At 36.1% G+C, this 24,204-nt stretch overlaps 8 protein-coding genes across 8 annotated transcripts; 2 read left to right on the top strand and 6 right to left on the bottom strand.

The window, feature by feature from the left end:
• Positions 1-1,922: 1,922 nt before the first annotated feature.
• On the top strand, positions 1,923-2,543 carry RO3G_01982 (uncharacterized protein; the record flags this gene model as incomplete). The annotated part of the gene is made up of 1 exon (XM_067656573.1): positions 1,923-2,543. One exon carries the CDS (start codon positions 1,923-1,925, stop codon positions 2,541-2,543), a length of 621 nt encoding a protein of 206 aa, XP_067512674.1.
• An 898-nt stretch (positions 2,544-3,441) lies between these two features.
• Positions 3,442-4,070, bottom strand: RO3G_01983 (uncharacterized protein; the record flags this gene model as incomplete). The annotated part of the gene is made up of 4 exons (XM_067656574.1): positions 3,442-3,511; positions 3,573-3,647; positions 3,701-4,005; positions 4,062-4,070. 4 exons carry the CDS (start codon positions 4,068-4,070, stop codon positions 3,442-3,444), a joined length of 459 nt encoding a protein of 152 aa, XP_067512675.1.
• Positions 4,071-4,408: 338 nt separating this feature from the next.
• Positions 4,409-4,718, bottom strand: RO3G_01984 (uncharacterized protein; the record flags this gene model as incomplete). The annotated part of the gene is made up of 2 exons (XM_067656575.1): positions 4,409-4,477; positions 4,524-4,718. The coding sequence occupies 2 exons, from the start codon at positions 4,716-4,718 to the stop codon at positions 4,409-4,411; spliced, it is 264 nt and encodes an 87-aa protein (XP_067512676.1).
• Positions 4,719-5,716: 998 nt separating this feature from the next.
• On the bottom strand, positions 5,717-8,103 carry RO3G_01985 (uncharacterized protein; the record flags this gene model as incomplete). The annotated part of the gene is made up of 5 exons (XM_067656576.1): positions 5,717-6,409; positions 6,466-6,678; positions 6,733-6,826; positions 6,878-7,217; positions 7,266-8,103. The coding sequence occupies 5 exons, from the start codon at positions 8,101-8,103 to the stop codon at positions 5,717-5,719; spliced, it is 2,178 nt and encodes a 725-aa protein (XP_067512677.1).
• A 2,768-nt stretch (positions 8,104-10,871) lies between these two features.
• On the bottom strand, positions 10,872-12,271 carry RO3G_01986 (uncharacterized protein; the record flags this gene model as incomplete). The annotated part of the gene is made up of 2 exons (XM_067656577.1): positions 10,872-11,992; positions 12,025-12,271. 2 exons carry the CDS (start codon positions 12,269-12,271, stop codon positions 10,872-10,874), a joined length of 1,368 nt encoding a protein of 455 aa, XP_067512678.1.
• Positions 12,272-13,213: 942 nt separating this feature from the next.
• RO3G_01987 (uncharacterized protein) lies at positions 13,214-13,768 on the top strand (the record flags this gene model as incomplete). The annotated part of the gene is made up of 1 exon (XM_067656578.1): positions 13,214-13,768. The coding sequence occupies one exon, from the start codon at positions 13,214-13,216 to the stop codon at positions 13,766-13,768; it is 555 nt and encodes a 184-aa protein (XP_067512679.1).
• A 6,047-nt stretch (positions 13,769-19,815) lies between these two features.
• Positions 19,816-21,711, bottom strand: RO3G_01988 (uncharacterized protein; the record flags this gene model as incomplete). Its single annotated transcript, XM_067656579.1, has 3 exons — positions 19,816-19,848; positions 20,033-21,390; positions 21,552-21,711. The coding sequence occupies 3 exons, from the start codon at positions 21,709-21,711 to the stop codon at positions 19,816-19,818; spliced, it is 1,551 nt and encodes a 516-aa protein (XP_067512680.1).
• Positions 21,712-22,968: 1,257 nt separating this feature from the next.
• Positions 22,969-23,424, bottom strand: RO3G_01989 (uncharacterized protein; the record flags this gene model as incomplete). Its single annotated transcript, XM_067656580.1, has 2 exons — positions 22,969-23,017; positions 23,270-23,424. 2 exons carry the CDS (start codon positions 23,422-23,424, stop codon positions 22,969-22,971), a joined length of 204 nt encoding a protein of 67 aa, XP_067512681.1.
• Between the last annotated feature and the right edge of the window lie 780 nt (positions 23,425-24,204).

The raw sequence follows: 24,204 nt of genomic DNA on the forward strand, positions 1-24,204 counted from the left end.
CTAGTACTTTAATGCAATCACCCAACATCATTTATTGCTTACATGAAATATAAGATATGAAACACGTTAGAAAACTTGTATGTTTATGTGTTGTGGTTTATAGTAATCTAAAGATCGGGTATAAACCGTATAGAAAAGCGACCTTAACCACAAAATTCATCCATTTTTTCAGTGGATGAAATGACATTATTAGTTTGCGATGAACATGTCTTTTATTATCTTCTCTCATATACTCATGATTCATTCCAACCTTTTATATAAAGCTATTTGTAATTGAGGCCTTGAGCATATAAATTGAGTTATAATGTTCATCACTAGTCTATCACTAAGCACAACGTATGACTACAATGATTAAATGAATACAACGATTCATCTATCTGCAAGAATCAATCAGCCTTAATACAACGCAAGAGAAGATCAAAGACAAATAAACTGAATATTTGTTGCTGTCTTTTTGCTTAAAACCAGCTTAATCACCGATGCTCGTCCCCGATCCAGGCAATAATTCTCCGCAGCAACAAATGATTTACCATCGGCAGTCATGGGTTTATTTGATCAAAGCTAGTCATGTCCTTTTTTTGTGAAAGAGTATCTTGTCAGACTGGTTACTCCACAGCAAGTTTCACACAATACCATTTCACAAGGTTTGATTGCTGTACAAAAAAAAAAAAAAAAAAAAAAAAAGTAACTGTTATTAATAGCACACGATGCTTGATTCGTGAATGTGTTTTTTTTTTAGGGTAAACATAAGCTCTCTTTCTCACCAACGCATTCATTTTGTATAATGACTGATTTTCGTAAAATTAGTCAGAGTCAAATATTTACCTTGATGGATCGCGTCCCTGCTGTGTACAGTAATCATTATTTAAACTTGTAGTCTAGTCTAAATGTGGCAAATAACTTGCTCAAATAATTAAATTCATGGCTGAATACAAAGAAAAGAATGTTGGATGCCCTTTTGATTCTTTGTTTGCAGCTATTGTTTAAAAAGAAGTCAATGTAACTGCATGATGAGGATTGATTTCATTTGGAATATTTTATTATTAAAATGATATTCAAAATTGAAATGTCAAATAGTTTTGTAAAGCAAGTCATCCAACTCTTTGTTGATAAAGTACAAGTTATCATTTATCCCATTTGACGTTCTACTTTGTTTTATTATTATTGATCAGCCTCTTCAAAGGACAATAATTTACTTTTTTTAAACAATGTGATTGTTATCAATCATTTACTTTCTATGCTCCTATCGTATTGTTCATCTTAGTAACGGCATAAAAAAGGAAAGCCTCTTTTTTTTTTTTTGCATTGAAATAGTCGTGTTCTGGAACCTCTTTGTTCAAACTCAAAAATACCCTCCAATTAAAGTTTAGTCTGCTTCATGAACAAAGTCTCGAATATCTTTTTATGCTTTTTTTATTTATTTTATTTTTATTTTATTTATTCATCTTTTTTTTTTTTTTGAATTAATGACAAGCTTGATTCAAACGCAACATAACTTGTTGCACTTGCCATTTGATTTGTTATTAAAAATATCAGAATATTTAAGCTTTTCAGATTTATGGTATTTGTCCAATTGTTCACAACATTGCAGGAAATTAGGGCATCAGCTTATATGGCACAAGTATCATATTGAGCTGAGTAAGCCTCAGTTGAATGGTTTTTACCATCTTATTTATGGAGCTTTAGCCTATGTTAGTCAGCATGGATATCACGAAAACAGCATTGATTCTGCCATCCTTCAAAGCGTATCCAATCGATTGGCTGTAGAAATCTATGATCGATCGCCACTCAAAAACTGGGAACCTTGCCTGGACTTTTTGCTTGATAAAACACTTGGGATTATTGTAGATCACATATTTTTAGATATGCAATTTGATATTATACCAAGAAATACCTCCTCAAAAGAGTTTCAACCGACTAAAATGGGAGGATTAATTACACTTTTTATCAACACTTTATATTCTACACTGATTGCATTATTTGAGACTGAACCAACTAGCCAAATTCATCACAGATTATTACTGAATCATATCAACCGTCACTTGTATAACATCTCTACAAAATATCATCAACATTGCTATCGAAGATTATTCGTCTCTTCAACTTCTGCCAACAAAAATACTTTACTTGCCATTCGTCAACATAGTGTATTACTACGCTTAAACTTTCGTATACTCGTACGTTTTATTGGAACACTAGTACAAACAGAATTACTTTCAGTGACAGACTTGGATGATTTGACAAGACAAAGAATCAAACACTTTTTTTTAAAAGATGATTCACAAGAGCAGCATCCAAAAAGAAGAAAATTAAAGGTCAATTGCCAGTCGAGCACTGGCCGTCAATTACAACTGGAGGAAATTGATCTTCAAATGGAAATCTATTTGGATCTAACAAGAGCTGTGCTCTTACTGCAACAGCGTGCGCCTCTTCATAGCGGCTTAAGCAATGTGTCAAGTATGCTTCATGATACTGTATCAAGCCTAATTTCAAGCCAAAAATCATCAGATCATTCATTCAATGGCAACCCAACATCTGTTTAATATGTAAATTCTTGTCCTTGTGTATATAAATTTTTACGCTTCATTATGATTCATTTCTGTCCTTGTTGAAGAAAAAAAAATGGGCTAATTTTTATAATGCGATATCAGACAGGATAGGGAATATTCTGGAATGAGTTACAATATAAAATCCTTTGTATCAAAAAGGAGGAAATTGCATAAACGTTTATTAGATACGCGCAGGGAGAGGAGATTCCTAAACTGCGGATATTTATGCAATGAAATCTATAAAACACACTGTACCTGAATCTCCTTAGACGGACAACTCTAGCTAAACAGTTCAAGATAGGATACCTCGGTTTGACTCACCTTGGATTTCTATCTGGAAAGTTTGTTGTGCGATTCGGAGTTCTCTTTATTGTTGCACCGGATCTTCGCTGGGAACATAATCAATTACATCAGCTATGCATCTTGCTTTGTAATGATCTATGAACAAGGCTATAGAATAACACTAGACAATATACTATAAGGAAGAAGGAACCGTTGTTCAAGCAAACGCTTACAAGAACTTTGGAGCTTCATAAATTTATAGTTTATTTATCCTAAAATGATGGATCACTTGTTATCATCACAGCAGATGGGAAAGTAACATTCAATTGCATCCTGTAACGAGCCTAGATTTCAATCTTGGGTCGAGACCGCAGCTTACTAGCCGTAATGATATTGTGAATAAAAAAAATGAACACGAAATTCGTCTTTTGTTCCATGTTTTTTTTTTTTTTTTTTTTTTTTTTAAAAAAAAAAAAAAAGCAAGCATACGACGAGACGGTTTTTAATCTTTTTATTGTTTCACTTGCTTTCCTTGAAACATTTTCTTTTTAAACAGAATAAAGCCCAAATTTATTTCAAAAGAACAGTAATCATAAACATACAGCATCATCTAAGCAGTTTTTAATGCCATTTCTGCCATTTTCATCGCATCAGAATAGTTTTTACATCCACCTATGAATCTATTTATAAATAAGAACAAGTTAGAAACAGCCTTCTTTCATTTTCTCAGTTCCTATTTACCCTGAAGCATGAACAAACATCGCAGTTTCTAAATTCGTGATTTGCCTTAATCTTTCCGTAGACAGTCCTCGCCAACTACATTAAAATTAGAGCACTCGTTTGCTAATGATTAAACAGGTTATGCTTACCGTCTAGGCAAAGGATGCCGACTTTCAAACAAAGAACCACGCTTTTTAACACATTGTACTCGCCAATCATGTTCAGTCGCAGGGTATATCACATAAAGCACATTATTTGTATCGATGACTGATAAATGATCAGACCAAGGGCAAAAAGTATCCAAGACTATCATCTTTCCTGATTTATGGTGCTTGAATCTATTTTGAAAAGCTTTTTGGACCAACTGCCTTGAAGGTATCCAACTCATCATGATCTCATCCAAGTGCTGATGAAATTCTTGACCTACCAACACAGAAGCCTTTTCGAATTGTTCCTGAAAAATAGTGGTCAGTGACAGTCATTCGACTTGAAATCAAATGTGTGGCTCACAAGTTCCATCGCTTCTGATTTTTTCTCATACCACTGTGGGTTCAACCTTCGCACTCTGTGTGTGATTCCAGTGCAATCTGTATACAATATGCCGCCAGATGTACTAGGTATACCGTTGTCTATTGCGTCTATTGGCCTAACAAAAACCTAAGTAAAAATTAGTTTATTACAATTTTATTTTTATTTTCATAAACGTACGTTATATAACTTTTTATATATCAAATCCAAACTTTCAGAATCAGTTTGATTTAAGCTTTGGCTCAAACTATTTTTGATAATCTCTTTCCCAAAATATCTATGAATACATCTCCTTTAAAACAGACCTTCTATTATTATTCTTATTATCATTACTTGTATACTAATCCAGCAGAACTTAATTTAATATCACCTCCTATAAAACTCTCGGAAAAATCTTTCTAATTAAAAGTAAATACAAGGTGTTAAAAATCATGTTTTCCTTACTTGGTGGTGATCAAATCGTAATCGATCAGGATCGAATTCTCCACCAACATCAACAAGAACATCACATTTGGATAGTAAATTAGGATCTCGACTACGAACCAATTGTGCTTCTTTAAATTCTTTTGTTTGTCGAAGAAGATATACTGCTAATGCTTCATCGCTTTTGTATATAAAAAAATGAATCTTGGTAAACATGGTTTATGCCATCCACTTACCAGTGAAATAAGCCGTTGTGTGTACCTATTGACTGCAAGATATATTAGTATCCCTATTTTATACAGCGATAGGTGGTTTAAGCTACCTTCGTTGCATAATTTCTTGGCTGACTAAAAGAAAACCCCTTTGCTGTAGATATTCCAATTATTTTGCGAAACATTAGACACTCACGTCAAGAAAGTCCACACAAAAAAAAAGTGAAAATTTAAAAGTATCACTTTCTCCGCTGCCAATAAGTATCAACAGTACAGTGTTCAATTAAATTATGTCAAATATACAAAGATTTTAATTTAGCTTTTATTATTTTAGTGAAGGTTGGTATCTTATGAAGTACAGTGTTATAATTTGCTTTGTTTGCTTGAAAATCAGAATATATTATAAATTGTTGTAGTAAAACTTTGATTTTGATACACTTATCGTTACAGTACTTGAATTTCTGACGTTTGCTTTCAAATGGACTTCTTACTCATTGATAGGCATTTTGTTTCGAAATCTCTGTGCCTGTTTTAAAAAGCTGCCGTTTCAAGAAGATTATGTAACCATTCCTCGTACAAATCTTGTGTACGCTTGTAGATCTGTGAGAGTTGATCACAAACATCCCAATTATACAATCACGTCATCCTGCTTTTTCTTGTATCTCAGCTAAATCAAGACTTGATGAGATTGATGATGGCAGATTCATCAAACATAAGTACAATCTCTCATTTTTAAAACAAAAGACTAAAAACGCTTAGCTGCTAAATTTGGAGAACTTGCAATTCATTGATGTCTCTAGGTCATGAACTTAATCCAAGACGACAAAATTTTCAAAGGGTTAAATGCAAAGAGTTTACAGAACCAGTTTACAATTTGCCTAAAGAATTTTGTGTGGCATCTTTAAGATGACGCTTTTTACTTAAGTTTTAAAGTTATTAAAAGTTTATTTAATACACAGTGGTAATTATTGTACATTAGACATATACAAAGAACTTTTACATTTATAAAGTGAAGCTAGCTGATTTTCTAATATCACGACTTGATGCACCAATGTGAAGAGTGAACTTGCCAGAAGGAACAACCCATGATGCTGATTCAGTATCCCAGATACTGAGCTCAGTAGATCCTAAAGTGAACTTTACAGTTTCACACTTTCCTTTCTTGATAAAGACCTTTTCAAATCCACGAAGAAGCTTGGGTGGCTCCCCAGCATTGTCAGGGAAAGTAAGGTAGGCTTGAACAATTTCAGCACCGTCGACGGAGCCACTGTTCTTGACAGATACAGTAGCAGTAACCTTTGAAGACTCACCATCACTTTTAGCACTGACCTTGAGGTTGCTATATTTAAAGCTAGTGTATGATAATCCGTAACCGAATTCATATTGAGGGGTAATATTTTTGTGATCGAACCATTTGTAGCCCATCAAAAGTTTTTCAGAGTACTCAATATCGGCATCAGGACTAGGCTTTGCATTGTAATCGGAAGCATCTTTGGCAATGGTGTATGGAAGACGAGCGGAGGGGTTGACTTTACCAGTAATAATATCAGCAAGAGAATTGCCGGATTCTTGACCAGGAAGACCAGGCCAGACAATAGCCTTGATATTAGGATGATCAACCCAAGGCATAATAACTGGACCAACAGAATGGATAACAACCACAGTATTTTTGTTAGCATCAGCAACGGCTTTAATCTAAACATTTATAGATTAGGCACCTCGCATGTGTTTTAAATGCAATGAAAACATACCAAGTTATCGCCATTGTTCCATAAAGAGAGATTGTTACGGTCACCAACGTTACCATCAATACTGAGATATTGTTCACCTGAATCAGAATTGGAGAATACAAAAGCTACATCAGCATCCTTTGCTACATCTGCTGCACTATCAACATCCCAGTTATCCAAGTGCTTCTTGTAACTAACATCCTTGCCTAATGCATTAGTAAGGCCAGTAATAGGCTAAATTTTAAACAAATTAGTTGGCTACAGAGAATAATTCTTATACAATCTCACATCAATAAGATATGGGAAGTTGGCAGAACCAGATCCCCAACCGATAGCGAGAGTTCCATTATCGCAAGACTGGTCTTCACATACATTAAGGCCACTATGGAATTGGTTAAGCATCAAAAATAAATATTATAGCAATCTAGCTTACTTTGGATCAACAGCAGCATCGCTTCCAATAAAAGCGACACTCTTGACAGAACTCTTCAAAGGAAGAATACCATTGTTTTTTAAAAGTACGGTTGAAGCAGCACCCATCTCGCGTACCAATTTATAGTGATCAGCTTGTACATTAACATATGGAGCGTTTTCGAGGTCGAAGGAGTCTAACTTGGTTTCAGGATAATTTTCGTCTTGTCTAAATTTATACCAGGTAGCAACAATACGAGTGGCCATGTCAGTAACACGAGATTCCTTGACTTTTTTGTTCTCAACTGCCTCTGTCAAGTTTTTACCAAAGTAGGTACTGCTATCGGATCCCGACACATCACCTAAAGAATCACTAAGTAATTATGCTAAAATAGGGTCAAAAAACATACCTGGCATGTCCATATCAAGTCCACCATTTGCGGAGGGGACAGTGGACATAGTGGCATACCAATCGGATTGGACAAAGCCTTTGAAGCCAAGCTCCCCTTTCAAAACAGTGTTTATGGTATAATCATTTTCACAAGCATAAGTGTCGTTGATTAAATTGTAACTACACATGACAGACCCAACGCCTGCTTCAACAGAACGAGCGAATGGCCAAAGGTAGATTTCATGCAAAGTTCTATCGTCAGCATTAGAAGATTCTGTTGTTCTGTTGAGTTCTTGATCATTCAATATAAAGTGCTTGGCAGTAGCGATAACACCTTGACTTTGAATACCAGTAATCGTTTCTACACTCACGACACCAGTTAAGAAAGGGTCTTCACCAGCCGATTCCCATCCACGGCCACCCTCCGGAGATCTCATGAAATTCATGGCAGGGCCCAGCTGGACATTGACGCCTTTTCCGCGAAATTCTTTACCCATATAGACACCACGGTCATAGATCGCCTTTCTGTCAAAAGAAGCGGCAGCGTTGATACCAGCAACACCCACTGTAACATTATTGGCATATCGAACACCAAGAGGAGCATCTTGTAAGCAAAGGGAGGGGAATTCAGGGTTTGTGATCGCGTGCGTGTTACCAACACAGGGTCCTTGCTGCCATAGTGTACCAGTGGTGATATTGACCTTTTGTTCGAGAGACATTTGGTCCACTAACACCTTAGCTTTTGTATAAGCATCCTCCCAAGAAAGAAGGTCGACGTCAGCCTGAGCCACTTGGACAGTTGTACTTGCAGCCAACAAGGCTGTGATTGCAATAGCAGAAAGAGATGGGATATACATTTTTTTTTATAATTCTGGTGTTGATTTTCAAAGTGCAAAAAAAAAGGGGGAAAATACGCATTGCTTTTATATGAAACTCAACTTTTTTTTTTCCAGAATCTTATTTCTCCTGGTCAATGAAGAAGCGATAGTAATAACATCCCATTTCTGGGATTCTTGCAGTTGTGAGAACTAAGAGTTTTAGTATAATCTTTCAGCAACATACCAGATTTGCACTCTATTCCATATTAAGGAAAAAAAGTTTGCGTACAGCAAGACCCCGCGTTTTTTATTTTTCTGAATGTGACTTATTTGGAGATTGATCGAAACCAAGAGTAGTACAATAATCAATAAAAGGAATAGATGTGCCAATCTGATCAATTTTTCATTTTCAGTAACAAGTAGCTCAACAAAAACAAAAAGGTCTACAAAAAATCAGTAGCCAATAAGCGCTTGGTATACATTTATAAGCCAGTATATTCACTAGCATTAATTGAGCGCGACTTGCAATATTTTTTTTTTTTCTAAATTTATTGAATTAAGGAGAGTATTTTTTAATGATTGACTTTGCATTAATTAAAATACGATATTCAAAAATACTTTATATAAACTGACAAACCGCGCTAAATGTACATTGGAAAATAAAGTTGTACTGAAATTTGCTCACGGAGAAAATTATGTAATTTGTACTATACTGCTTCATAAAATACATTGATTTTGTTGACTCTTAATGTATATTGCAGGATTCTAAGTTTTGATTAAAAAAACGCTCACCAAGATACTAGTCCTTTGGTAAAGGGAGAGGTTAAGGTAATGTAGAAGATCGCACAAAATAACTGAAACCATCGAAAGGCTTTGCTTTAAAGGAGTCTAGCTCTGGTAGATGAACATTAGATCATACCAGAAGGGTGTTCCGTGTTTTTCATTGTGTCATGTTTAACTCAAAGCTTAACCGCCTATGATTTTTTGAGATTTACCGAGTTTGTCCTACAAGTAAAATGTCCACGGTCAGGTCACAGATACAGCTGGATAATAATTCTATTTCCTCGATCATTTATTTTAACTTCATTATCTGCAAGCAAGCGTATGCTTGATTGTTAATAAATTTATTGTAAAAACAATGGTAACATGATGTTCTTTCGTTTTGCAAACCTTGCAAATATTTTCTTTGGTACTTGATGCATTTTGCCATTTCTGAATTTATCCATCGTGTGGTTCTTTAACTTATGGTTAAATATTTATTAAACTGAACCTTGTGGAAAAATGGGATTTTTGTTTTTTTTAAGGTAAGTAACGGGAGGAGATTATGTACACTGCTTTGTAATGTGTTGATTTTGTAGTATTTCCGATAATTTGGTGTGGTATAGTACGGTAGCGGATCAAAGCATCTTTTCAGATCAGACAGGGAAAACTACTGGAAAATTTTTAAACTCACAACATTTGGGTCAGAGAGTTGAGTAGCATCCCCAAAAGGATTTCATTTAAAATAAAAGTTACAAGCATAAAATACTTCTCATAAATTATTACTAATTTTCTGTAGAAATGCTATGATTAGAACCACATTATGAGCCATTGTAAACTAATGGTCGATTTTCCAAAATCAAATTATTAATGACATGATCATGGTATTATTTTAGGGAAAAAGATGTTACATTCCCGATGTTGGGATGCTACAAGCTACAGTGCGGCTGGTAAATTTTGTCTGTTTTTTTTTTTTTCTTTTTTTTTTTTTTTTTTTTTTTTTTTTTTTTTGTAAAAGGAGGATGTTATTTAGGTGCCGCAAAGCGTACACCATTGTAAGTGGTAAATAAAGTACAATCAGGCTTTTTGTTTTTTTGTTATTTTGTTTTTTGTTATTTTTGTTTTGCAATCCGTGCTAAGTTTGATAATGTCAAAGAAACCTGAGGTAGAGAACTGAGAGGAAACATCCTATGGATTAGCCTTGTAGTAAACGACTGTTGTTTTCTTTGTGAATCTTGAGGATTTGCCTAGTAGCTCTTGCTACTACTTCCTGAGGCCAGAGTTAATGGTCTTCAAAAATAAATTTCCAGTGGAGTTGCCATAGAGAGAGCAGCACAGAAGCGATGATATCCAAGTAGGTCACAGAGAGTGAAGGAGCGACTTCAAGGTCAGAGGAAGGAGGGAGTTGAATGAGGCTATAAGTCAACTTGACAGGATCAACGAAAAAGCGAGAGGAAATTGTTTACCAGATTTCATGTTTGAAGGGACAAGACCAGACAAAATTTTGTCCGTTTCGAAAAAAACAAATGGCGATTTCAGAAAAATAAATGGCGCCATCAGCTGCCTAAGTATGCATCGCCGTCTTTGTATGCCTGAAGCAATAGCTGACCCTATATCTTTCCTTTTGAATATGCTTCAGCCACGCACATTTGTTCCCTCTAGTATTGCTCTGTCCTGGACCTGTCGATGGCCCCGTTATATGTTCTATCCTCCATGAATTAGATCAACTACAACACTATACAACCACTCCATACAAGAAACCTCATGGCCAAAAACTAATTGAATGGCTGAAACAATTTAACTAACTTCGTATGCTTCTCTATGCATCCTACTTTCCTTTCTCATTTTTTACCCTTGAACCCGAAGGGGTTTTTTCTAAACATCAAACCTCCAAACGGATTGATCTGGTCCGGGCGGACACTTATTTGTTTTATTTTTTTATTGCTCAATTGGATCTTTAATAAAATATAACGTTTAAACAAAAATGTTTGGCGCTTTGTTATGAAATGGTTTTCGCTTTCGAAGAATTCAATTTTTCGGTTTCTTTATCAGATTGTCGTGATCGTTGGGCGGCGTCGGCTTGGCATTGCTTGATGGACTGATGGTTTGCAGATGCGATTGAAGGTTTCAAGTACGCGACAAACGCGAGGCATATCCACAATAAGTTTAGTTAAATCATCCAAGCAGCTAGGAATCTTTGATTTTTTTCCAGCTCGTACATGACATAAAGTCCTGTTGATGGCAAAACCAAGATATAAAATGTAACCTTCCATGTTTTGTGCATCGAGAGCATTCTTGCAGAATATACCAACGCGAAGTAGATCCCGACAAATCGAATAATTGTTACCACATTGCGCAGCTGACTTAGCTTCCCCATAGCCATGATTCGACGCCCATGTCATCCCATGTAAACGACTTATACATATATCGGGACGTTTTGTTGATAAATCTTCATGCTGTCGAGCTTCTAAAGTTAGTTCATTAGTCCACCATAGGTATATGCCCTCGTCCGGATCGTCAAATAAACCAGATAAAAAAGGATCAACGTATCGAGTGCTAAGTTCAAATTCGTTGGCGTCTTCTGCAATCGGTACGGGAGGAAGCTTCCAAATCAAATCGATTATGCAATTTTTGAACTTGTTTTCATTTGTGGGGAGGTCCAAATCCAAAAGATGTGCAATCGCTTTATCTCGACTAATTACTCCCATGGTAAGATCTTGAGCGATGCCGATCATGCTGGTAGTCGTCTCCATTGACATTGGAAGCTTTTTAATGCCATATTTTGTCTCAATCCTATTGATGGTTGCCTTGAGGTCGTGATTGCTGAAATAGGGTGATAAATCCTCTGGGTACTGATTTCGTGACAAGAGCAAAACGTGGGTGGCTGCCATGGCGCAGTGGATGTGATTTTCGAGTGATAGTTTCCATTTGTGTTGACATAATGAAAGCTGCAGCTTATGAAACGCCATTGTTGCATCGAAGTTTTGTACCAACAAATGGTCATCGTGATCAAGAGGCGGAAACGATAGGCATAATGGATCCAGCAACTCAGTTCCAAGGGCATTGCTTAAGCGACGTTTGTTAGGCTGTTCTTGGCTGTTGTAGCTTTGTTGTTGCCTTGTCGTTGGCTCTTCCTGCGATGTTGTCGGTGATTGTTCTGGTAAGGTTTCTAAATGGTTGGCATAATAATGGGTCTTCAACTCGTCGATTTCCATAAATGAGCGATGCATGCAGGGCAGCCAAAGTGCTTCTCAATGCCATCGTGTGAGTTGGTAGCCTTAACATAGGTATATTCATCATTATCATATCGTCTGATTCCTGTTATTCGATGTGGCAATTGTATATTGTGCTTTTGCATGTGTTTTCGAAGGGATTGTGGAGTGCTGTATGTCTTTTTACATTCAAAACATTGGTGTAAAATAGTAACAAGTTTTGTTTTACTCGCCATAGTAACTACAGTCGTTCCACTGCCAAAATGAGGATTTTACAAAAAAAAGCACGGACTTTAAAATAAATTTGGGGGGATTTCTAAAAAAAAACATTGGTTGTTTGAAGTTAATTTCGCGGATTGCGAGCAGCTGATTTCAGGTTATTCTTTTTATTATAACAAGATACAATATGTCAAAACTAGTATTTTTCAAAGAAGATGGCAAGGGAAATATTTACGATGAGAATGGGAATGAAGCTATGGACATTGTAGATGAAAAGCTGGATCCTTTTGCTATAAAGCAGTTGGTTAATCTCGACTCTTACCTTGATCAAAAAATTAATACACTACCAGATCAAGAGCAGTCTGAAGAAAGCGAAGATATTACCATGAAAACTAAACTTAGGGTCTTCAAAGAAGTACATGGAATATACGTTTGCTTCAAGAGAACTTTTTTTTTCATTACAAGATCCAACATGTAATGTCAGTTGCTGCAGCTGCCCGAAAAGTTGTTGTCAAAGAAAGCACTGCACATGCTTGGTGGAAGAAACTACAGGAGAATCCAGATACTTTCACTCTTGAAAAAAAAAATCTAATCGCCAAAACAGACCGAAGTCTAGATTGCAGGAGGAGCATAAACAAAGTCTAATTGAGTTTTTTGACGATAATGCAAATGCACACATTCAAGATGCTGTCGAGATACTCACAAGCAAGTTTGAAGGTCTCGAGATTAAAAAGTCCAGAGTGCACGAATTTATGAGAGATGAGTGTAAACTTAGTATGAAACAAACTACTTGCTGGCCTGAGGCAAGAACAAGCAAAGAAAATGTTCAAAAACGCTACGAATGGGTCGTCAAGTGGAACAATACGGATATGAATTTTTCAAGAAACTGTATTTTTATTGATCAAGCTGGTTTCGATATTAATATGATGGCAAGTAGAGCATGAGCACCTAGAGGGCAAATGGCAGTAACCACTACTCCTACAACAAAAGCACCTTCACATACTATTCTCGGCGCTATATCATCTGTAGGAGTGGTAAACTTGAGTATTCGTGTACCAAAGCAATCTCCAAAAGTAAGAAAAGTTCAGGGAGGTAGAAAAAGGAAAAATCCTGAAGCTTTTAACGAAGAAGCTCCAAAAGACACAACTGCTGACCACTATATGCGATTTATTCAGGAAACTTTAAATGTTTTAGACAAATATGATCAAATGAGATGTTTCTATTTTATAATGGATAATGCACCAATCCATAAACAAATAGAAGATATGCTCAATGAGAGAAATAGAGATTACAAGTGCGTCTTTCTTCCTCCATATTCACCAGAACTCAACCCCATTGAACAGTTCTGGGCATTGATTAAGCGTAAAGTTCGACGTGAAAAGCTCCAAGATACTGAAACATTGCAAGATAGAATTGTTGATGCTGCAAATGAAGTTCCTATTGAGCATCTTCGAAACATAATCCAGCACTCAAAAAACCAATTTGGTAACTGCTTAAACTACATACCAGTCTAATATATGCATACTTTTTTACCTGCGAAATCAGCTGCTCGCAATCCGCGAAATTAACTTCAAACAACCAATGTTTTTTTTTAGAAATCCCCCCAAATTTATTTTAAAGTCCGTGCTTTTTTTTGTAAAATCCTCATTTTGGCAGTGGAACGACTGTAGTTACTATGGCGAGTAAAACAAAACTTGTTACTATTTTACACCAATGTTTTGAATGTAAAAAGACATACAGCACTCCACAATCCCTTCGAAAACACATGCAAAAGCACAATATACAATTGCCACATCGAATAACAGGAATCAGACGATATGATAATGATGAATATACCTATGTTAAGGCTACCAACTCACACGATGGCATTGAGAAGCACTTTGGCTGCCCTGCATGCATCGCTCATTTATGGAAATCGACGAGTTGAAGACCCATTATTATGCCAACCATTTAGAAACCTTACCAGAACAATCACCGACAACATCGCAGGAAGAGCCAACGACAAGGCAACAACAAAGCTACAACAGCCAAGAACAGCCTAACAAACGTCGCTTAAGCAATGCCCTTGGAACTGAGTTGCTGGATCCATTATGCCTATCGTTTCCGCCTCTTGATCACGATGACCATTTGTTGGTACAAAACTTCGATGCAACAATGGCGTTTCATAAGCTGCAGCTTTCATTATGTCAACACAAATGGAAACTATCACTCGAAAATCACATCCACTGCGCCATGGCAGCCACCCACGTTTTGCTCTTGTCACGAAATCAGTACCCAGAGGATTTATCACCCTATTTCAGCAATCACGACCTCAAGGCAACCATCAATAGGATTGAGACAAAATATGGCATTAAAAAGCTTCCAATGTCAATGGAGACGACTACCAGCATGATCGGCATCGCTCAAGATCTTACCATGGGAGTAATTAGTCGAGATAAAGCGATTGCACATCTTTTGGATTTGGACCTCCCCACAAATGAAAACAAGTTCAAAAATTGCATAATCGATTTGATTTGGAAGCTTCCTCCCGTACCGATTGCAGAAGACGCCAACGAATTTGAACTTAGCACTCGATACGTTGATCCTTTTTTATCTGGTTTATTTGACGATCCGGACGAGGGCATATACCTATGGTGGACTAATGAACTAACTTTAGAAGCTCGACAGCATGAAGATTTATCAACAAAACGTCCCGATATATGTATAAGTCGTTTACATGGGATGACATGGGCGTCGAATCATGGCTATGGGGAAGCTAAGTCAGCTGCGCAATGTGGTAACAATTATTCGATTTGTCGGGATCTACTTCGCGTTGGTATATTCTGCAAGAATGCTCTCGATGCACAAAACATGGAAGGTTACATTTTATATCTTGGTTTTGCCATCAACAGGACTTTATGTCATGTACGAGCTGGAAAAAAATCAAAGATTCCTAGCTGCTTGGATGATTTAACTAAACTTATTGTGGATATGCCTCGCGTTTGTCGCGTACTTGAAACCTTCAATCGCATCTGCAAACCATCAGTCCATCAAGCAATGCCAAGCCGACGCCGCCCAACGATCACGACAATCTGATAAAGAAACCGAAAAATTGAATTCTTCGAAAGCGAAAACCATTTCATAACAAAGCGCCAAACATTTTTGTTTAAACGTTATATTTTATTAAAGATCCAATTGAGCAATAAAAAAATAAAACAAATAAGTGTCCGCCCGGACCAGATCAATCCGTTTGGAGGTTTGATGTTTAGAAAAAACCCCTTCAGGTTCAAGGGTAAAAAATGAGAAAGGAAAGTAGGATGCATAGAGAAGCATACGAAGTTAGTTAAATTGTTTCAGCCATTCAATTAGTTTTTGGCCATGAGGTTTCTTGTATGGAGTGGTTGTATAGTGTTGTAGTTGATCTAATTCATGGAGGATAGAACATATAACGGGGCCATCGACAGGTCCAGGACAGAGCAATACTAGAGGGAACAAATGTGCGTGGCTGAAGCATATTCAAAAGGAAAGATATAGGGTCAGCTATTGCTTCAGGCATACAAAGACGGCGATGCATACTTAGGCAGCTGATGGCGCCATTTATTTTTCTGAAATCGCCATTTGTTTTTTTCGAAACGGACAAAATTTTGTCTGGTCTTGTCCCTTCAAACATGAAATCTGGTAAACAATTTCCTCTCGCTTTTTCGTTGATCCTGTCAAGTTGACTTATAGCCTCATTCAACTCCCTCCTTCCTCTGACCTTGAAGTCGCTCCTTCACTCTCTGTGACCTACTTGGATATCATCGCTTCTGTGCTGCTCTCTCTATGGCAACTCCACTGGAAATTTATTTTTGAAGACCATTAACTCTGGCCTCAGGAAGTAGTAGCAAGAGCTACTAGGCAAATCCTCAAGATTCACAAAGAAAACAACAGTCGTTTACTACAAGGCTAATCCATAGGATGTTTCCTCTCAGTTCTCTACCTCAGGTTTCTTTGACATTATCAAACTTAGCACGGATTGCAAAACAAAAATAACAAAAAACAAAATAACAAAAAAACAAAAAGCCTGATTGTACTTTATTTACCACTTACCGCACTGTATAACCAGCCATTACGAGATGAGTTTAACTAATTTAACAAAACTACTACACATTTGCTATATTTGGAATTTCTAGTTTTTTTTCTCGCGCCTTTTCATTTAAAATCTAAGGAGAACGTATATCACGTCAGCATGATTGACTCAGAACATTGCCAAGTAACTCCAAAGCTATTGTCGCTGAACACTAATTATAAAAACATTTTTTTAAGTCTTAGCTTGATCTTGTTCAGAAGCCTTTTCTTGTTGTATATCAGCCTTAATGATTTTTACTTTAACTTTACAGCAAAGCCTCGCTTGAATCAAAGGCATCGATACAACAGATTCTTTGATGTTTTTTTTACCCGCCATCAGTCAATTTTTTTAAGGTCTTTGTACTCCTAGTATTAATTTTCCGCTGCAATTTACTACAAAGCTTGGAATATTTTTACCTATGAGGTATTATATGGATAATTACAAGACAGAACGTTAATAAGTTAAATGACTTTGAACACTGTGTATTATTTTAGAAGTTTGAATTGTTTGAAGGGTTATAAAATTAACCACTCAGTAGTTATCAAGTTATAATTATTAGATGTTCCTCACTGTTTTCAGTTAATAGTTTTTTGTGAATTTACTTTTAACATAAATTAACGTAATAAAGCCTTAGCAACTGTCTGGTATTGATAGCTAAGATCTTGAAAATAGAAAACTTTTTTTTTTCGGTTTCTAGAGCAAGCGTAAGCATCTTCTCTCCATTCTTATTTGAAGAATATACTGACCTCTACAAAATCAATGGGGACTTTATGCTGTAATCAACTCCTTACTTAACGACTTATAAAATGCATCAAAAAATAAACAATGCACAAATAAGTTCATTATCACAAGGATATAATCTATATCTACTTGATTAATATTTACTCAACGAGTAGTTATATCCACAAATTAGTAAGCGCCATATCATACTGGCTGCTGAACCTTTTCCAGCGAATTATCGAAGGATGATGATGAGGATCTTTCTAAATACTACTTTAATAAACCATAGTATATAATTTACATTCAGTAAATTTGTCTTCGCTTTATAAGACTATAATAACTAATAAATTCTTGCGCTTTAGCAGTAAGTTGATACATATTTAGAAAGACGGATACGAGTTTGTCTTTGAGTGATCCAATGTACTTTTTGTTCATACCAGCTCCAAATAAAAGCTTCGTCCAAGTATTTTTACATTCAATTTATTAAGACTTTTATTATTTTATCCTTAATAAGTTTCGAATGTCTACTTTTTGAAACACTCCTTTGGTTCAAATAATACCCGCTCTTAAAATTTCCACGTGCGATACTTTTACGTATGATTTTTATGGCCTTTGTCTTTCTATCATTTCTGTTCGTTTCTCTTGTTTTATTTCTGAGAGGGCTTTCTTTATTCATATGTATTAACTACAAATATGCAGCTTGGATGTCTTTGTATAGCAATATATAGTACATACAAAAGCTAATTGTAATTGACGAAGTATCTTAGTAAAGCTCATACTTGTAACAGGCTTTGCATTAATGACTCCTCATTGAAATCCTTATGAATAAAGCATTTGATATTAAACATGTAAGCTTATATAAAATACATAAAACTGAACATTTTGTGGTATATAGCACCTGTAGCTTTGCATCAAAGCTATGATTATAGCTTTTACTCGTTCTTTGACGGTAGTTGAGTAGTCATCCTTGAGAGATGGGGTTTCTAAATAAATGGTCATTAACAGTAAATTAATCCTTTATTTTGATTAACCAAGTTGATGATGGTATATGTAGTAAAGTCTATCAGTGACCCCATGTGAGTTCTCGTACACTCTTTTCAATGAAGTCAAGTAATTCTTTGTTGAAATCTACTTTGTTTTTATAACGACCGATCAAGTACTCTTTTATTTCAGCCATAGTGGCCGAATCAAGGTCTGCTTCTTGCAAGCAATTTTTGATCTCATTAAAAATAAAAGATTCCACTTCATACAATTCTCTTGGCTCGATAGTTGTATCACTACTGTGCGTAAGTTGATGAGTAAGTGTGCTGGATGATGGTTTGCTGTTTAATGATGTGTTTTGATCAAAACTGCTGTTCTTGTATTTCAATATTGGCCGTTTATGTATATGGGTTTTATTTTGGTGGCATACATTATCACGTACAGACATAACGTTAAGGTTTGTATGCACAGCTCTTCTTCTGCCCTCCTCTGGTAAGCCATACCGTGTGCTATAATCAGCGGAAGGATCAAGTCTGTGGAGGGGCGATTGATGAACCACAGTATCATGATCATTGTCAATGGAAAATGTACCAGATACAAACGATAATATTGAACCCCGGTCGTTTAAGGAAGCTTCATCGCTGTATAATATCATACTGTTTGTTTCACTCGCATCATTGGTTTCCCATGGTTCCGTTATCCAATGTCTTTTTTGGGCTTGATTGCATTTCTCTACGGGGGTATCGTTATTTGCTTCATAGGTATTAGGGGAGGATTGGGAATAACTGGGCTTGTGATAATTATGTATTTCTGTAAATTTCTTGAGAGGATCATTTGTCACTGCATTCCTATCATCAAATGGATCTTTTGCTATGGATTCCATATTTTCTGGTTTTGAAGTAGCTGCACCCTGCTTAGAGTACCTGTGATAGTTACGCTTATTGGTGTGTGTAAGCACATGTGTCTGCGCTAAACGTGTCGAGTGTAAACCTTCTCTAACCTGTGCTAAAGGTGGAGAACTAATATCAGTGAATACTTCTGGATTGTTATGCAATCTATGATTTAATTTATGTTTGTATTGATTATCATTATCATTTGAAAAGTCTACAAAATTGGAGTCTAAAGCTGCTTCTGCCTCCTGACGTTGTCGTTGTACTTCAATACTATCAAAGTGACTTAATGTCAATCTCATTACTTCGCTTTCTTCTTCATTTGATTCCTTGTTAGTCGCCATTTCTTCAGGCAAACTATCCTCACACTCAAGTATTCCATGCGTTCGTGCTCTTCGAGGTTGTAAAGATGCAGTTGGCCACATGTCATACCAGATACCTGCATAATCGCTTTGCCATAAAGCTATTAACGGAAACCAGACGGAATATATAGGAGCTCCAAGAATGCAATAGAGAGAGAGCCATAGGGTGTATTTGACTTGACATCTCATAAGAAATACCAGCATATGCAATACCATCAAAGCAATAAAAGCACAAGCAATGAGCGTATATGACGTACCATGACCTTGAATTGATCTCGCAAAGATGATATAAAGATATATAGTCATTGGTAAAGAAAATATTTTGTCAGTCAACTCGAAAGAAGATATTAGCCAATATCTGAAGCCTAACCTCCATGATACACGATTCATTTCAAGCTGGATATGGAATGACGCACGTATGTTTCGAGTTTGAAGCCCTTGCAGGGAAAAGAAGCTGCTTGGAAGCGTTGCATAGCCTTCCGCTTCAGGTTCAAATCCAAGTTGATATCCTGGGTTTGAGGTTAATAGAACGATGGACAGATACTTCTCTTCGCCTAGTAATAATACATTTTGCATGTGCATTGTATTAGGTTGCGCAGTGCAAATCCCTCGAATGACTGTTGGATGAACACAACATGCTTTAATGCTGGGATTTGAAAATAGATTTAAGTGTGATTCAGGACGCAATTTTGCTACTGCTGTTTTCTTTGCGGGTGTACTATGAACTGTACTTTTTACAGCAGCAATGCTATTTACATCGTCAATGGAATTTATATCGTCAAATGGATTTATAATGATAATTTCGTCGCTCAGCTTGGGCATTTTGACTAATGAGTCTAATCTATGATGTTCAGCCACTTGTTGCTTTTTCCTGTACTTTGATGAATTTTCATTTTCAGCCCATATTTTAAACATGACTAAACCACCATTGAAAGTCATTACGCTATGTAAACAAGATTCATATGCTAATCCAGTAAAGAAATCCATATAGACACGAAATATCTGAATCATAGTAGTCAGATTTTCTTCTGGATTTGCTGGTCTAACATGACCGCTTACAGCAAGCATCTTGCGATCGTGTTCCAAACGCAAAACAAGCTTATGAACGACATTACTTTGCACTTGAACGTCGGCATCTGTCAACATGAGGTATTTAAAATAACGGGGATCAATACCTAAGACGTTGTAACACTGGTTGAAGATTTCATAGTCCAGAGGTGTAATCAAATTATTTGCTAAGTTCATACATCTTTCCAAAAAACTAAACACCAGGACTAGAGAGTCTCTTTTTCCTCTATTCCCAGGAGGAGCAGGATGATTCTGAAGTCGTTCTTTAGGGTTGCCTATCTTGACAATAACTAAATAGGGTACACGATTACGACCCGTTTCGTAATATCCAGAGTAAACCTTAGCATAATTAATCCGTCGAGTGTTTTGTCCCAAAGACGTATAAGATCGAGCCACAGGCTCTTCCATGTAACTACTATGACCAAGTGATTCAAGTAATAACTTATATGTTTCCTTTTTAGCTTCGGCATTGATTGCTACACCATCACACACAAACAAAAGAAGTTTTTTTGTGTCGTCATAGCTCGATCTTGCTAAATTATCAAATGTTTGTTTTAACGTTTGTGATGATTCAGCAAAACATGGAACCATTAATATCACATGTGGCCATTTTTGAGATTTAGAGATGAACGAAGAAGAAAACTCGGGATTTGATGAGAACAGGGTTTTCTGGAGAAAGGGTATACGAGCTAATTGAGCTAAATTGAATTTTATAAGGAAATAAGCTAGCCCGAAGCCCATTGTAGTCCATAGAGCAGGATTCACTTGAGAGCAAGTTAAAGGAGTATACGAAACACCTGCTTGAAATAGCTTTGTGATACAGGCACGATAGATATCAGGATTCTCTGTCAGGTTGCGTTTAAAAAAGTCTGAAATATCTTTTCCGAGATGTGTATACAAATAAAGTGTGAGATCGAGTGGAAGAAACATTCTATCCATTGCAAATGACCGCGAGTTGTACTGAGAAGAAACAGCAACGACATCGCTAACTCCAATTAGATATGAGCTGACATCCAACACATTTCCATCTAAAATAACAAAAGCCTGCTTGGTACTATTTGAGGTTGAAGGTAAAGCATTAAAGTCTCTTTTGACATTGATTGAATCATAAAATACCACTTTTGTGAAAGAAGGTTAGTGGAACAACAATTAAAAATTTACGAATAGCAAAATGCTTTTTTCTTCTTACCTCCTTTTGTTTTATACCCATTCATAGTGGAAAAACAAGGCGCTCCTGTTATATTTGGTTTACCAGGCATCGGGCAATGAAGTAAAGTATTGTTTTGATAGTCATATCCAGGATGGATAGTGAGATAATACTTTAGCCAAGCATCTGCCTGAGCAGTCATGTTAAAATCCTGTATGCAAACATTTAATACAGGATCGTCATAATTGGTTGCTGAGGCTGGGCGACTGAGTGACATAAACTTTGGAAAATCTAAGGATAAGTCCTGATGTGGATACTGATTCACAAAATCGGCCATCTCTGAGGAATAGTCGGACCAGTCAACTACCGAGCCATGAATGGCTGACAGTTTAGAATCATTAGAAAACAAAGAACGGTAATCAAAGAGCTTTTTAGGTGAGCAAACGAAACTAGAAACATATTCCAACCAAAAACAAAATGCTGCAGCAGAAAATATAAATAAAAAAAATAAAGCAATCTTTTCGCGCCAAGCAATGCATGAAGCTATTTTTATAAGCTGAATTAGTATTTGAAAATGTGGAAATAGCAAAGTTATTTTACCATAAGTACGTCGACCAGCTACATAATATAATAATTTGTCAGGAATAAAAAGTGTCAACAGTTTAGCGAAAGAGATCCATATAAGTCGTCTGCAAGTTGGACGGTGCGAGTATGAGTAATTTCCAACACTCATGCACTACAATGGAAGCAATCATAAAAATAACAAAGAAAAAGCTATAATATAGTGCCCCGCTCGATGTAACAATGGATATATGGGGATAGATTTGATATAATATTCAATTTTTCATGATTATCTCTATCTCTCTTATTCATATGCGTTATACCCTCAGCATGATGATCGTTCATACCATAGTTCTCTAGCAACCTTTGTATCATTTGATGACAATGTAATTTAGAGAAACGAGAAAGCATACAGGAAATGAAATTAGTACTTGTACGACATTAGTTCATATATTTTTGAATCCATGAAACAAGCTTTTGACAAAGCTGATATAGCGTTTGCATGGTCCTATGTACAATGAATGCTACTTTATACAGTCTTAGGGATTTATATTGAATACAATGCAAAATAAAGTCATCTATTTATTTCTGCTTGGTAACTATAGTTTGATTTAATTTCTTCTATGTTCACCAAATCAGGATCAAATTTGATCAAACTCCGGTGTATGTTGCACACTTTGCTCTACGCAAATAGCAAGCATTAAAAAAGAACTTGTAGTGCTTCTTGTACCAATTTGTGGTTGTGTAAGACAAATCATGGCTTTCTTATTTCTTAATCGGGAGATTCACTTCAATCAAACTACATTTTCTTCTTTTTTACGGACATATTGCAACGGATTGTTAGTATATTGACGCATTTTTTCATAATTCTTTTATTTAATTGGATGCACACTACATCTTAAATAGACTCACATCTCAAATCCTTATCGAACACATGAAAGGAGTTCCTGGTAAAGCTTTGGATATTAGTAACAGAAATCTGATTGTAAGCATCGATGAGCCTTGCTTTTAAATTCTCTATATCATCGTACTGAGTACAGCCGAATTTGCGTTTAACTAAAAGCTAGAGCCGCTCTATGAGGCTGGACTCAGAAGAACAATTCGTTACATATGCGTATTTGTGTCTGCATTTCTTATCATTTCGCTAATACTCTTGGAGGTGCGGATATGGGCATTATTCATGGCAAATTTAAAAGTACTTCATTTTGTCAAATGTTTCAGGGGCAACTCGCATATAATGCCCTATAACTATGTCTTTCAAATCAGCAGATTTTTTTGAGGCTGCTTTTCTAGCTCTCTTGGCATTTCCTTCGACTTTTCTCTTATTGAGAGTTATTGGTGTTCTTATTCCCATATTAATGATGCCTGGTTGGTTTAGGTAGTATAACAGGTATTCCTTACAGACAGTGAAGTAGAAGGCCCATGCATATCGAAGCAAGTCGTGTTAAAAAATACGCAATTTATTTTACTAGTGTGATAAATCTAATCATTATCGGCTAGTATTCCGGTCAAAACTTCAAAAATAAAGCAACTTCTTGCAAACTTTTTAAAGGGCAATGACTTCTTTTTCGAAAAAAAAAAAAAAAAAAAAAAAAGACAAAAAAGAAAAAAGAGGTATCAAAAGTATTTAAAAACAGTTCCAGTATAAAAGCCATGCATTTGATCATCTTGGTTTAAATTTTATAATGCTACTGTGTACCCGATTACTCAGATCCCCAGTATGTAGGATGGTTATATTACATGATAATACAGACTTTGTTGCATGAACAGTTCCTTGCTGGACTTGAAAGCCCTGAGATTGGGTTCTTTGATTGAAAAAGCTATATTTTTTCCATTGCGAGGCGTTGGATAGTGTTGTTGTTGGAGATTGTTGTATTGTACCTATGGTATAGGCTTTGTTAGGAGGGCGTTTGTGAGTAATATGGAGGATCAAAGGAAAAAACCAAGCCTAGAATATACTTATTTATTTTTTTATTGGCTACAAATATGACATAAAATGCATAAATTTTATAGGGATTCCTCTAGATGTATCATTTATTCATCATAAACAATTCATTCTGAGCATTTTCCACTGCTTTGATTTGAAAAGCACCGAATCAATTGATCGCTAACTCATACTCTAATCGACTGCGAG

The sequence above is a fragment of the Rhizopus delemar genome, genomic scaffold (assembly GCF_000149305.1).
Source record: "Rhizopus delemar RA 99-880 supercont3.1 genomic scaffold, whole genome shotgun sequence".
Taxonomy (NCBI): Eukaryota; Fungi; Mucoromycota; class Mucoromycetes; order Mucorales; family Rhizopodaceae; genus Rhizopus; species Rhizopus delemar.